Here is a 16,081-nt window from a genome sequence, read left to right on the forward strand (position 1 = left end):
AATCACGGGTTTTTGAGTCAGGAGTTGATAAACAGGAAAAGCAGTAAATCCTCAGATGTTCTAGTATCTTAGAAAGTGGGAAATGGAACGACAGAAGTATTAATTATTAGTAAGTATTACTATTTCACTTCATATACCCCAGCCAAGCAAACGCAGGATTTTCTGGGACACTCGTGGGAGAGAAGATAGAGTATGACTCTGAGGCAGTCTGCAGCCTCTCACCTCAGCTGAACCCTTTCTCAGTAGGTAGAGAAGAAGGCACTTCTTAACAGATGGAATCAAGGGGCTTCTATAAGAGAACAGTTGTTCCCTGAAGCGAGAGTGATATTCCAGTTTCAAGATGTCAGATTTTAATGCCTTCCTTGTGCCTATCTCTTCTTTATAACATTGACTCATTGGCCTATATGGTATCCTTATCCTCAGCTCTATCTAGTATTATTCCTGCCAGTGTCTTGATCTTTCTAATTTTATCTACTAATCCAGGTTTTAGTTAGGCTTATCGTATAAATAGCCATAACATGAGCTTCTCAAAGGCAGACGCTGGATCATGTAAGGCTAGTATTAATTCTGATAGTAATAAAAACCCAGGTTTACAATCTCTTATCTGACATTTAGAAATCTGAAAAACTCTGAAAACCAAGCATTTAGGTTTGGGGTTTTTTTTTCCCCATAATGTGCCACAACTCATTAATTAGGCTATAAAAATGTAACATGAAGTGAAGCTATTTATATATAATCTTTAGGGATCCCTGGGTGGTGCAGCAGTTTGGCGCCTGCCTTTGGCCCAGGGCGCGATCCTGGAGACCCGGGATCGAATCCCACGTCGGGCTCCCGGTGCATGGAGCCTGCTTCTCCCTCTGCCTGTGTCTCTGCCTCATTCTCTCTCTCTCTCTGTGTGACTATCACAAATAAATAAAAATTAAAAAAAAATTTATATATAATCTTTATCACACTTAGTGTAAATGTTAGTTTGTTTCACTACAAAAATATTCATGTATTTATTGATTTTGTGGTACTGCTCAAAATGTCTTACATCTAAGGGTTTAGATGAGATTTTTGGGCCTATATATTAATGTAGACTCTTATTATTCTTAGCACTTTATTTTTTTTTAAGATTTTATTCATTTATTCATGAGAGACACAGAGAAAGAGAGAGAGGCAGAGACATAGGCAGAGGGAGAAGCAGGCTCCATGCAGACAGGCTGATGTGGGACTCGATCTCGGGACTCCAGGATCACGCCCTGGGCTCAAGGCAGTGCTAAACCGCTGAGCCACCTGGGCTGCCCTATTCTCAGCACTTTAAATGTAATCCTAATCATAACCTTAATATGAGATAGATTTTCTTCTTACCACCATTTTACATGTGGGGAAGCAGGCACAAAGAGGTTTAACTAGAAATGGAAGAGCTGAGATTCAAAAACAGGCAGAGTCTCAGCTTTTAACTAGAAGCCTCATTGCTTGACTTTGACAGGAAAAGAATTTTTTGTTGTCACTGTTGTTAGATGTATTGCTATATAGGAAATGTCTTGAGTAGATTTGTTCTTTGAGATTTCTTTTGGTTAGTAGTATTGCATTGAAGCCAAGTTAGCAAACAAAACAGACGTGGAAATTGCATTACTTAACAGAACCCTGTATGAGAAGGGAATTTTAACTATGTTGATTCTTTTTATTTTTATTTTTTATTTTTTTTTCAAAGATTTTATTTCTTTATTCATGAGAATACACAGAGAGGAGAGAGAGAAGCAGAGACACAGGCAGAGGGAGAAGCAGGCTCCATGCAGGGAGCCCGATACGGATACTACACTTGATTTTAGCCAAAAGGCCTATAGATAGACTCTATCCCGGGTCTCCAGGATCACACCCTGGGCTGAAGGCGGCGCTAAACCGCTGAGCCACTGGCGCTGCCCTAGCTGATTCTTTTTAAAGGACTATCAATTTAAACAGACTACCAGGATTAAACTTCAAGATTGTGAATAGGTGTCATTGTTAGCCTGCTACTATTTGAACCATAGCACAGATAGCACAGATCCTTTTTAAAAATTCTGTTATCTTTGACAGTAACTTTGATAAATTGTCATTCTAATTGTTAAACTAATTAACAAGAGTTTAAAAGGAAGCAGACTTAAAATGAGAAGTCTCAGAAGAGTAAACTCTCTGGTGTCCCAGTGTAACTATTCTCAGACAAGGTATTCTTCTGTCTGAACTTGCTTCTCTTTGATGTGTACTTATAATGGCAAACACATGATTTGAAGACAGATTTGTATTTCTGGACCACTTATTAGAGAAGTTCAAAATTGGTACTACAGATTTTTTCTATTCAAGTCTTATGTCATATTGAGATACAAATCAGCTCTGATTGTTAAAATAAATGATAAATTATATTTTAGTCATCATTGGAGTTCCCCCCATCCTACTCACTGGAGATACAAAGATGAGTAAGGCATGGCTCTGAAACTGTTTCATTTGTCATTACTCTATTCTTTTGTGTACGTGACATGGTACCTGATACATAGTAGGTATTCAATAAATACTTGCTGATTGAATGTTCTTAAGAAACTTGTTGACTGATGAGAGAGTTAGACGTGTAAAAATATTTTTCTTAATTAAATGTAAATAAAGTATATAACAAATAATTAGGAGAATTCTGTAATCACCAGGAAAGAATGAAGAAATTTTAGAATCTCTCCATTAGTTTTTACCTTCTCTTCATACTAATTTTCATAATTTTAGGAAAGAATATCATCATCCAGACATTTTTAGGAAAAATGAAGTGTGCTGTGGTTTAAATCACTTTCCTATTGTTCTTTTTATCTAGATTCTCAGATGTTCGTTTCTATGAAACTGGGCAGGAATTTAAATGCATTATGTTTTTAGAATTCTAAACTTCTGTTTGACTGGCATTCACTCTTTTCTGCATTTCATTTTCTTAATTAATCTCTTCCTTTCTAATCTGCTTACTAAAAATGAAGATTTAACGTCAGGAGCCGAGCTCAATAACTGATCAAAGGGAACTTTAAGATGCAGTCTTGTGGCGCAGTTTGGGCTGTTAATCTGCTATCTAAAGGTGATGCTTCAAAGGCTTTTCTGTGCATGTGCATGGATTTTGTGAATGGTGGAAACTGTCTTTAATATTGTGCTGTGGTGTGTAATGTAAAGTGAGTTTGTTCTGGGTGCCGTATGCCAAAAGATGGACTTGACAAAATGTTCTTAATTTATAATGCCACCCTTTGACTGATAGCTCTGACAACTAAGTTTTTGCTAAATAACATTTAAGATTATAAAAATGAAAACACCCCTGAAGTTTCTTAAGAAGTTTTAATTAAGTTGATCTTTATAGAGAATTGCTTCATCCTAGTTCTGATCAAAGGTAAGGGAATTCAGGCTAAATCTATATCTCTCCATAGGACTTCGATTGCAGCATCCTATCTTCTGTTATTTCCCTGTGCCTTTCTGGTTCCAGAATCAAGGTTTTTCCTATTAAAGAGTTGCTTCTAATGATTTGGATTCTCCATAACTTAGGCCACTACCAAATTGGAATTAATTGCCAAGCTAGTCATCTTGAATACCATTTGGAACAATGTGGGATATAAACTTAAAACATTACTTTATTCTTGCTTTCAAATACCTTATCTGAGTTTCCCTCTTAATCTGCTCTGTAATTCCTATTATCATGTGTTAGCTTGCTCTGGTTTCATGTTGAATTAATACAGAGCTAACTAATCTTAATATTTTATGAAAGTTAACCCTGTAGTCTGCCTACTGTTTAGTATAATGTTCGACTCCTTAATTTTGGATCATAATAGGAACTGTGAAGACCACGGTAAAGGTTAGAAAATTAAACATTTGATTTTTTACCCTTTGTTTCTTGCCCTCTTTTTTCTTCTCTCATGTAGCATAATCACCCAACACACACATACACACACACACACACTCGTGCTCATTCTCCCTGTTACGAAAGAATTATAGCTAATATTGGGTTTTCTTTTTACTATTTTTATTCAGTTATTATTAATGTTGACAACCAAAGCTCAATAAATTATTAAAATTACCATGATCATATCTGTTTTTAATTTTTTAAACTGTTTTCCATTTTAATTTATTTTTTAAGTAAGCTGGGCATGGAACTCGGTGCAGGTCTTGAATTTAAGACCCTGAGATCAGACCTGAGCTGAGATCAAGAATCGGATGCTTATCCAACTGAGCCACCCAGGCACCCTGTGATCATATCTTAATACTCGTTTTCTGCTTTTCAGCAGCTTCTTGATTAAACGATATTTCAAATTCTTATTTCAATCTTGCCATTTTTGAATGAGATATTTATATTGAAAAATGGTAATGATTATTAGACTCCTCAAAATTGACAGGATAAATCTAACTTTCCAAGTGGCATTCTTTTTTTTTTTTTTTTTTAATTTTTATTTATTTATGACAGTCACAGAGAGAGAGAGAGAGAGAGAGAGGCAGAGACACAGGCAGAGGGAGAAGCAGGCTCATGCACCGGGAGCCCGACGTGGGATTTGATCCCGGGTCTCTAGGATCGCGCTCTGGGCCAAAGGCAGGCGCTAAACCGTTGCGCCACCCAGGGATCCCATCCAGGTGGCATTCTTTTTTTTTTTTTTCCAGGTGGCATTCTTAATAACAATTCAATCACAAATTTGCTTAAGCATTTTATCATGAAGTCTAATTTCTTCCAGAAGGGCTGTAAATTTCATTAAGCAAAAGAGTTCAGTCGCAGATCAGAGTCATTTCTTTCTTATTGTAGGCCAAAACAACCTGGGCTTAGATGTCTTTTTATGTAGCCATCTTCCAAATGTATTCAGCTACCTGTAGATCTCAAAGCTAGTGAGCGTTAATGGGCCAGAAGAGTAAACATGCCATTTGGTAATCCCTGCACTAAGAGACATGAACTGTTAAGGATCAGGTTGAGGTTAAAACCAAAGAATAAAAATATTTGACTAATGCTTTTCAAAGCAATTTATACCCATTATCAGTAGAATTTTTTCACAGCCCTGTAAAGTAAAATAGCCCTGTAAAATATTAGAACAGTATTGTTATTTTATCTTAGTTTTACATATAAGAAAAAGGATGCTCAGTGATAGAAGTCTGCTTAAGGTTCTACAGCTATGGAATGACAGGTCTAGGATTGGGATTTAAGTCAATATACTACAAATCTTGTGGCCTTTGTGAAAAAGGAAATGTTGGTGTGTAGTTTTGCTTCCTTCAGATTAATAGCTCAGTGTCCCAATATAGAAATACTAAGGTAGACTATTGGAGGGGGTGGGGCTGGGGAATCAAAAAAAAAAAAAAAGTAGACTATTGGAGTAATAACTAAAATACTCCTACAAGAGATTGGAAGTCTCTAGACAGTTTCTTTTTCCTGGCTGGGAAGCTAAATGAGCTTTTGAATTTAAATAAGACAATAACAGCAATAAAAGATTCCCAGACTCTACTCCATACATACTAAAGCAGAATTTTCAGAGTGTAACTTTTATGCATCTGTGTGTGTGTTCAAAGGCCTCCAGGTTGCCCTGCGTCCAGTCAGGTTTGGGAAATGTTACCTTTAAAGCTTTTAAGACCCTTGAAAGAAGACAAGATTAAAACCATCATCATCATCATTATTAGATAGGCAGCTACTTGATAATTTCTTACCAAGAAACTTTCAAAGGTATTCCCTTGTTGGTGGACAAACTCCAGGGTAATGACAAGTGGCAGGATAAACTGGAAGGGATTACCTAGAGTACAGGTGCTAAAAGAGACATGAAGCTGTCGTGTGGATGAAGATACAAAATCAACACCATTTAAAAAGCGTCTCGGGATCCCTGGGTGGCACAGCGGTTTGGCGCCTGCCTTTGGCCCAGGGCGTGATCCTGGAGACCCGGGATCGAATCCCACGTCGGGCTCCCGGTGCATGGAGCCTGCTTCTCCTTCTGCCTGTGTCTCTGCCTCTCTCTCTCTCTCTGTGTGACTATCATAAATAATAAAAAAAAAAAAGCGTCTCTTCATAAACATGCAGAGCATGTTATAACTGCACAAAGAAAGTGCAGGTTTTTTACCCAACTCATTTGAAAGTAAACATGACAACCCAATGCAAAGCTGTAAAAAGAAAAATTCAAAGCCAGCTTTTTGTACATTTCTCCTTGATATTAGAAAACATCTAGGATTCAGGCCTCTTAAAGGGAGGATTTGATAATCAGTCTGATTCTTTGTTTATAACACAAACCATGCTTTATTTTTTTATTTTATTTTTTTAAGATTTTATTTATTTATTCATGAGAGACAGAGAGAGTGAGAGAGAGAGAGAGAGGCAGAGACACAAGCAGAGGGAGAAGCAGGCTCTACACAGGGAGCCTGACATGGGTCAGGAGTCCCGGGACTCCAGAATCAGGCCCTGGGTTGAAGGCGGCGCTAAACTGCTGAGCCACCCGGGCTGCCCACAGACCATGCTTTAATTGAAACTCATTCATAATATCATGTTAAGACAATTTATTTGCATCCTAAGCTCCCTATAACTAATTCTAGCAGAAAGAATTCTAAAAACTTAAAGGAATTTCAAATCTTATCTCTTAAGGTTGAGAAGGAGGTTGGAGCATATATATATTACTTGATAGACCAGGAGCTGGCAAGTCCTGTCCCAGTCTACTCTTTATGTCTATGGCTTTCAGAAACATAGTATCTTTTATTTAGTGACTTTTGAATTCCAGCCCTCACTCTTTCACCTGTTGTACAATCTGACATCCTGATAAAAGCTGCACTTACCGGGGCACCTGAGTGGTTAAGCCTTCGCTCAGGTCATGATCTCTGGGTCCTAGGATCAAGCCCCCACATCGGGCTTTGCTCAGCAGGGAGTCTGCTTCTTCCTCTCCCTCTCCTTCTGTTCTCTCTGTCTCTCAAATAAATAATTTTTTTTTTAGAAAAACTGCATTTACATTACTTTTTTTTTTTTTAAGATTTTATTTATTTAGTCATGAGAGACACAGAGAGCCAGAGACATAGGCAGAGGGAAGAGAAGCAGGCTCAATACAGGAGCCCAATGTGGGACTTGATTCCGGAACTCCGGGATCACACCCTGAGCCAGAGGCAGACACTCAACCACTGAGCACCCAGGCGTCCCTATTACTTCTATTAATACATCTGGTTATTAACTTTCTGATAAACTAATATGCTGTTTATTTTATTCACTTGGGATTCTTCTGCTTTAGAATTTTGTCTGAGACTTAACCTTATATACATGAAAATGGGTTTCATCAAACTAACAGATAATTATATATAAATATTCATTTAAAAAAGGTATATCCTACCTTGTTCCAAGACAGATTTAACATGGCTTATTAATAAATTGATTAATTAATTAAACATAGTAGCCCAAGTAGGAAATTGATTTTGAGCACTTAAAGTGGAACCAAGAAAGGCACTTTGATTAGCTCTTCAGTGTTCATAGACGTATTTACCTTTTCAGTACCTCTTATAAAAAAAAAAGGTAGTAATATCCTTTCTGTAATCTGATTAAGGTTTAAGATCTGATTATAGGTTTGCTAAAAAGGAATCCTTATGTCTATTAAGAAAGGAGCTACCGTTTTCATAAAAATCTTTCCTCTGTTTTTGTAGTTTGGAAACTTCCTCATTAACATGTGGAATAAATCAGAGACCAATATTATAGCTATATACTTTTTGTTTATAGAAAAGTAAAAAATTAAAATTGTGTAAGTGAAAAGTGTACCTAGCCAAATAATCAGTAAAAAAGTTTTGTGTTATTTTTTTGTAACAGTCATTTAAAAGTTGCTTCACAAGGCCTTCCCCGCCCCCGCCCTTGCCATTATTACCAGTTTGAATGGTAAATCCCTATGTTAAGCTCTGGTTTTGTCTATATCAGTTACACCTAAAGTATATGTTTTTATTTTTAAGAGGTCTGGATTTAGGATCATTTTTTTAAAAGGAGGAAAAGTAAACTCTTAAATGAAGAAGCCCTAAATCAAAGAATTTATAACTGGTGCCAGAGTGTCTCAGATAGTTATCATTGGCTGTTCAATTTGGAAATAATTCTTATGCCTTTCCTTCATGATGTTTGTTTTTTAATTTAATGCAAAATTCTAACTTTAAAAACTGAATCAGCTGGATCTACTCTGGTTCAAATAAATGGGCACCTGGGATCTGAGTGTTGCGTACTCAGCCTTTTTTCTCTTTCATCCCTCATCAACTTGTGAGATCTCTCCAGGAACCTCATCAGGCATCACGGAACACCTTTCCTGAGGAATTTTTTCCACTGTTTCCTTTTCTGAAGACTGTCAAAGGCTAGGGGAACCTGGAAAATCAGATAATTGCAGTTCACTACTTGCTAACTACTTAGTGAACATTTCATGGAAATAGTTGAACCTTTAAAAGAATTTTTAATGTCATTGGGCTTACACAATTCATTTTTTTCCATATATTGTATTGCAACAGAGCACAGTATAGCTAATCTAGATCTAGCTGTAGGTAGCTTTTATGCTAAGGTTGCTAGGGTCATCCTCTAGGTAAAAAGAACTAATAATTACAATTTTTCCCTCTTGCTTTTTCATATCTTTCTACACTCCTGACTCTTATATAGGACAAAGAACTTTGAGTCCAGTAAGGCCTACAAGGCAACATGGGGAGATGGTGAAGACAACTCTCCTAGCAATGTAGTATCTAAGCAGCCAGGCCGAGTGACAAATGGGCAGCCTCAACAACCAGCCACTGGAGCAGTTAGCGGTGGATACATTAAACGGTATGCCAGCTCCTCCTGATGTTTTTACCCCTTTCCTAAATGAATGGCTCAGGAGGGTGGGTGTTGTTAAACACGAACCCTAACTCATCAATCAGAAATAGTGTTTATTCCATTTGAAAATGTATTTTAAAATCTGCCTTCTAACAAAATGTTGACTGTGGTTATTGACTTTCATTGATGGATTAATGTTTCTTTATATTTTTCAGTACTTTCAAAATTACCCAAGTAAGCATGTTTTAGTTCTATAAATAGGAAAATGTGTTTTAAAATGTATCATGGGGATCCCTGGGTGGCGCAGCGGTTTAGCGCCTGTCTTTGGCCCAGGGCGCGATCCTGGAGACCCAGGATCGAATCCCACATCGGGCTCCCGGTGCATGGAGCCTGCTTCTCCCTCTGCCTGTGTCTTTGCCTCTCTCTCTCTCTCTCTCTCTCTCTCAGTCTGTGACTATCATAAATAAATGAAAATTAAAAAAAATTAAAAATAAATAAAATCTTAAAAAAATAAAATAAAATGTATAATGTATGGGATACCTGGGTGGCTCAGCATTAGAGCAACTGCCTTTGGCCCAGGATGTGATCCTGGAGTCTTGGGATCAAGTCCCGCATCGGGCTTCCTGCATGGAGCCTGCTTCTTCCTCTGCCTATGTCTCTGCCTCTCTCTCTTTCTCTGTGTCTCTCATGAATAAATTCATAAATAAAAAAAATAATGTATCATATAGGAGTGCCGGGATGGCTCAGTGAGTTAGGCATCTGACTCTTGATCGCAGCTCAGGTTTTGATCTCAGGGTCATGAGTTCAAGCCCCGTGTTGGGCTCCATGCTGGCACCCCCCCCCCCCCACCAAAAAAAAAAAAAAAAATCTAGAGTTAGGGATTGGCTAGATACCTATAAGGATAACAGTAAAGGGCTAGACGGTAAATATTTTAGACTGCAGCCTGGTCTCTGTTGCCAACTACTCAACTCTGATTTATGGTGAAAGCAGCAATAAATAATACGTAAGCAAATGAGTATGGCTGTATTTAAGTAAAACCTTATTTACAGAATCAGGTAGAATGCCAGTTTTTTGCCTTTGAGCCAGAATTTTACAGCCTGTTTTACAGCAGTGATACTTTAGACTTAAGGTGCATGAGTCACTTGGGGGTTTATTTAAACATTGAATGCTGGGATCCACTTCCAGTTTCTGATTCAGTAGATCTGTAGTAGAGAGTGAGAATTAGCATGTTTTCATGTCTAATAAGTTCCCAGGTTATATTGTGATCACTCTTTGAGAACCATTGTTCTAGAGTTGTTTCTTCTCCTATACGGCTTTAAGACATTTTGTTCTCTTTGGTTATTCTTTTCAGTTTCTACCACAGGATGTTTTTCAAGAATGGTAACCTGCATTGCTGTGGGTCTAACGCTTGCTGAGGTCATTTTGGTTATTTATATAAAAACTAAATCCAGATTTAGTCTGTTTATAATTTACCAGAAGTACTGAATTTACTGTATTTTTTGTGACAGTATAACTAATGATGCTAGAGAAGATGAGATGGAAGAGAACCTGACTCAAGTGGGCAGTATCCTAGGAAACCTAAAAAACATGGCCCTGGAAATGGGCAATGAGATCGAGGCTCAAAATCGAAAAATAGACCGGATCACAGAAAAGGTAAATGCTCCCTCATGCCACAGGAATTTGAGATACCCACCATTTTTCAGTAATGTACATCTGTGCTTGATATTTTGGGGGGAGAACAATAAGAGATGATCCTGTCCGTACAGGTCTTATACTTTTGATGAGGTGGCAATTCTAACACATTGAAAAATTACAGCTAGGTCCTCCTATCTTTTGCTCATGGCAGTCGGTTCATTTTGAAAGCAAGACCTTAGAATGAAGTGGTTTTATTTAAAATTTCACATATGAAGCTTACAGTCTACTCTGACCTTTGGGAGGGCTATGTAAGTTCCTAAATCCTCATCTCATAAATCAGTAAGTGAAAATCAGTTCTACACAATGGTTCTTGTGGAGTGGACACACAAAACAGGGTCCTATGAGTAAAGAAAAAATGGAATTTTCTTTTTTTTTTTAATTTTACTTCACATGATATAAAAGATACCAAAAGTGAAATTATGTTCGCTTTTTGGATGTGTTGTGCCTAAAAGCCATTCTTGTTATTGTTATTTCATTAAAAACCTCAGTGTGCTTTAAAGGATGGGGTGAGTTTTTAAACTTAGTTCTGTTGAATTACTTAACAGTGTACTTCATTGAGGCAAAGAGTGGTTCATAAGGTGCTTTCAAAGCTGTCTTGTGGGTTTACATATTACCCATCTTTTAAATTCAGATATTGATGCAGGTGGTAATGTATCTATTAAAAAATCTTGAAGAATGTTCTTTCAGATTCTCTGGGTTAGACCTAGAGTAGTCTCAGATAAGATTCTATGATTCAGTTCAGGAAGATTTCCAGTGTCCAAATCTGTAACAAAAAGCATTCTTAATTTCACTGCATCAAAAATGCCATTGATTATAACATACATCCCAGTTAAACTATGAAAAAATGTTACAGAATTCATGAAATACGGTCAAGTTCTTCTGTTATATTTTTGTTATGTTTATATACCCAGTTTTCCCAAATGAATTTCATGTTCTGTTTCTTCTTGCCCAAAATGAATTTTGTGACTTTGTGTTTCCTGAATTTTCTCAGTGTGTCAGTTACTCCAAGTGTATGAAATTTAACTTTTATTAGAGCAGCTTACCTTGTAACATAATGCTGATATATTTTTCTTTTTTTCAGGCTGACACCAACAAAGATCGTATTGATATTGCCAATGCCAGAGCAAAGAAACTCATTGACAGCTAAAGCTGCTGCTGTACTTCTTTATCATGTATTCACTTCTCTAGCTCCTCCTTCAAAGCCATTACCTTTTCAGAGTTTGACGTTTTGGTTCCATGCTCTTCTAAATCAGGAGATAATGTGCAAGAAGGGCCAGGAGTACAGATCCCCTATTTTTTTTTTAATGTTCTCTTTCCTTTGAGGGTACACTATTGCTTGTCTGTCCTTGTATATTTTTTTTTCCTTGATTCATAGTTTTAGATTGGTTTTTATACATCTTATATCGTGTTATTTTTCATCCTTCTCATTTACTTTAGCAGGTTCTTTTGCTTTCAAGATTTGGAAGCATTGCCAAAGACAGCCATGAAGAAGGAAACTGGGGGCAAGGGGAGCATAAGGAGGAGAGGCAAGAGATAAGAGGTTGTTACCTCAGTAAAACTTGCATGCCACAAAGCAAAAATTGCATAGCCACAGTAAAGATCTAGCTGGGTTTAATTTTTAATTTAAGCTGCAGTTATTGCCAGTTTAGGCTAATCCTTGGTAACGGAGCTTTTATACACAATATTTTTGTTATACATCATAACTTGGTAACCTCTGCTCCAAAAAAAATAGAATTTTTTCAAAGTGAGCTTAGTTGCTGAACTTCTGGTGATTTGTGTATGTACATAGTGATCCCATTTCATATTGCACCTTACAGGAACACTTTGTATAAATGAATGGCTTTTTATTTTCACGTTATTAGTATCATGGTCCCATTACATGCTTGTTAACCTCATAAATTTGTCATTAGTCTTTGAAGAAAAAAAATATGTAAATATGTATGTGTAACATGAGAATTTCTCTCTAAAGCAGGGCTTAAATTTTTTTGGAGAAGTTTGACAAAGTATATCACGTGAATTCAGATTTACCTCAAAGCCAAGAATTATGTTTTGTTTTGTTTTGTTTTTTAAGAATTATGTTTAGATAGGCTAAAAGAAACTTGTTTTGATCTCAGGTAGAAAAATAGTTAGATTGCTTTGAATTTTTTTGTAGCTTTAGACTTTAAAACTAGAATTTATTGTTTAACTAAAAAGTGATTTGGAAAATTATGCCTTTGGTTTAATTATTGATGACTGCACTATCATTCAGTTAGCCTTGTGGATTGAATTATGTCCAGAATCACATTTATTTAGATCTTGAACAGTGTTAGAAGAATCTGTTTGGTATTTGTCACCCTTATTTAAGAACTAGTGTCTGCATACTTCAAAGCTATTAATGTGGATTGGTTTGACCAATAACCACTGCTTGATCTTTACAATTAAATTTTATAACTAACTAATGGAATTGTTCTTTCAAATAGGTAATGTGGGTTTTTTTTTACTAGTTGGTGGGAACCAGGGGAAGGTGAATAATTTCACTAGCTTGTAACAAATTGAATAAAGCAAAGGTCCATAAATCAAGAAGCACTCTGATGGAAAGCTGTCTTTGGCACCTTTCCCATTTTTTATTGGAAATACTGACAGGACTTTTCCTACAATTTGTTATGAGGTTCATTTTAATTATTCTAAGTCTCTTATTCATTTGAGCTTTAATACACTAATGATTGAAAGGATGTTTATGAGCAACAACTACAACCCATCTACTGAAGCTACTGTTAACATGAGGACTTTCATAGGCTGAAGAGGAAAATATTTAGAGTGAGATTCATTCAGGCCCTCTGGAATAGAAATGCTCCATGCCATGGACAGTAGCCCGGGTAGCTCAGCAGTTTAGTGTTGCCTTTAGCCCAGGGCCTGATCCTTGAGACCTGGGATCAAGTCCCATATCAGGCTCCCAGCATGGAACCTGCTTCTCCCTCTGCCTGTGTCTCTGCCCCTCTCTCTCTCTCTGTCTGTGTGTGTCTCATGAATAAATAAAATCTTAAAAAAAAAAAGAAAAGAAATGCTCAATGCCAAAAGCAGTAGTTTGGCAGGTAATGGTATATGTAAAGGAAGAAAGTATAAAACATTGGGGATTGTGGTACACATAAATGCCCATAGAACATTAAAAAATTTTTTTTTAAAGATTTTATTTTTTTATTCATGAGAGACACGGAGAGAGGCTGAGACACAGGCAAAGGGAGAGGCAGGCTCCATGCAGGGAGCCCAGTGTGGGACTCGATCTTGGGGTTCTGGGACCACACCCCAAGACGAAGGCAGGCACTCAACTGCTAAGCCACCCAGGCGTCCCCCGCCCCGCCCCCAAAATTTTTCTTACGTTACGGCTAAAGACAATAGTTCGTAGGATACCAAAATGCTGCCCCCACAATATAATTGGTTAGAAGTGTAAGCTAAGGCACTCAACTGTCTGAATTTATACTCTGCCACTTACTGAGACTGTAAGCCCATTTCTGTGCCTCAGTTTCCTTGTCTATAGATGAGGTTAATATTCCTCCTCCATAGAGTTGTCACAAAAAGTAAGTGTGGGGCAGCCCCAGTAGCCCAGCAGTTTAGCACTGCCTTCAGCCCGGGTCATAGGTCCTGGAGACCCGGGATCGAGTCCCACGTTGGGCTCCCTGCATGGAGCCTGCCTCTCCCTCTGCCTGTGTCTCTCCCTCTTTCTCTCTCTGTGTCTCTCATGAATAAATAAAATCTTAAAAAAGTCAGTGTGGTGATGCATGTAAAGGACTGAGAGCAGCACCCAACAAATATAAGAGCTTAATATAGTTGCTATTCTCTTGGGTGGAGCTCTTTTTGGGTCAGGAATCTCTGTGGATTTGATGAAAGACAACATGGCCTATCTCCCCAAAGAAGTAGATAAACAAAAACTTGAATCATGCATAAGTAAAAATCATGCATCAGTGGGTCTTGAAAGGGACGCCTGGGTGGTTCAGTGGTTTAGAGTTTGCCTTTGGTCCAGGGCGTGATCGTGGAGTCCCTGCCCAGGATCGAGTCCCACGTCGGGCTCCCTACATGGAGCCTGCTTCTCCCTTTGCCTATGTCTCTGCCTCTGTATCTCTCATGAATAAATAAGTAAAATCTTTAAAAAAAAAAAAAAAAAAGAAAGCCCTTCTTTGGATCCCAGGTTACAAACTCTTCCAAACCTTTTGCTACTGAGAAAGAAGAGGGATGAGGCCTTAGAAATTAGGCCCATAGGGATCCCTGGGTGGCGCAGCGGTTTGGCGCCTGCCTTTGGCCCAGGGCGCGATCCTGGAGACCCGGGATCGAGTCCCACATCGGGCTCCCGGTGCGTGGAGCCTGTTTCTCTCTCTGCCTGTGTCTCTGCCTTTCTCGCTCTCTCTGTGTGACTATCATAAATAAATAAAAAAAAAAAAATTAAAAAAAAAAAAAAAGAAATTAGGCCCATAATATGCTAGAGAGAGAAGCTGTTGACTTAAAGCCTTTTCTGATTTTCTCCTGTAACGCTATCTAGAAACTTGATTCCATTACTTTTGAAAGGTAGTACCTGAAAGTGGTTAACACAAGCTCTAGAGTCTGACCACCTGGTTTCAAATTTTGCTTTAGTCATTTACTTGTCGTGTGACCTTCACGTAATTTTGACCTGTAGGGATCCCTGGGAGGCGCAGCGGTTTGGCGCCTGCCTTTGGCCTAGGGCGCGATCCTGGAGACCCGGGATTGAATCCCACGTCGGGCTCCCGGTGCATGGAGCCAGCTTCTCCCTCTGCCTAGGTCTCTGCCTCTCTCTCTCTCTCTCTGTGTGTGTGACTATCATAAGTAAAAAAAAAAAAAAAAAAAAAACAAAACAAAAACCTTTGACCTTGTAACTAAAGAGTTCAAAAATAGTATGCCCCCAAATTTAATTTTTTTTTTTTAACAATAAGCACTTTCAGGTTTCGTCTTAACAATGATGATATTTATCCCCAATAGTTATGCCTGTTTCTTTCTTCCTTCACACTTCCTTCATCTTTTATACCACACTTCAACTCTAGGTCTTTTCCTGTCATGTTTGAATTATAAATCTCTTAATCCAGACATTCTATACTCAGTTGTACTTTATTAGTGTTTTTAATGTTATTTTCTTTAGGTCACTCAACAAAATTCTAGGTTATTCCAATTATATTCCTAATCAGATTTGCATTTCTCAGATTGATACTCAAGTTCCTTATTCTCTAGTTCTTTGTTTTCATCCTTTTAAATGTAGTATTTGCTTCAAGCCTTCTGTTTCTGTACAACTTGCTAACTTCTGTTTTAACGCCTTACAGATTAAATAAATGGCACCATTTACTGATTGCTTACTCTATTATGGGCACTCTGCTAAGTGCCTTTATGTATCTTTTCACCATATCATCCTAACAGACCGGAGAGGTTGGAGGTCTTTGCCATATTACAGATGAGAAGAAATTGCTCAAATTCATAAATGACAGATTGTGGATTCTAACCGAGATATTTTTGACTCCAAGGCCCATGGTCTTAATATACTACACTCACTTCCAACCAAACTCTAAAAGAATATGGATGACTTAGGGCTGGTGGCCAAACTAGAATATGGGTCTCCAAACCACACACAGGTTAACCAACTTCATTATGTTAGCTCATAGGTAAGTCTAAACACTT

At 37.8% G+C, this 16,081-nt stretch overlaps 1 protein-coding gene across 5 annotated transcripts in view; it reads left to right on the top strand.

The window, feature by feature from the left end:
* SNAP23 (synaptosome associated protein 23) overlaps positions 1-12,867 on the top strand; it is a 38,973-nt gene extending 26,106 nt beyond the window's left edge. For all 5 annotated transcript variants that reach the window (XM_038580184.1, XM_038580185.1, XM_038580186.1 and 2 more), the window contains 3 exons: positions 8,585-8,743; positions 10,243-10,387; positions 11,511-12,867. In XM_038580184.1, the coding sequence (XP_038436112.1) occupies positions 8,585-8,743; positions 10,243-10,387; positions 11,511-11,576 (370 nt within the window). In that variant the 3' untranslated portion in view covers positions 11,577-12,867. The remainder of the gene's footprint in view (positions 1-8,584; positions 8,744-10,242; positions 10,388-11,510) is intronic.
* Positions 12,868-16,081: the final 3,214 nt, after the last annotated feature.

The sequence above is a fragment of the Canis lupus genome, chromosome 30 (genome assembly GCF_011100685.1).
Source record: "Canis lupus familiaris isolate Mischka breed German Shepherd chromosome 30, alternate assembly UU_Cfam_GSD_1.0, whole genome shotgun sequence".
NCBI lineage: Eukaryota > Metazoa > Chordata > Mammalia > Carnivora > Canidae > Canis > Canis lupus.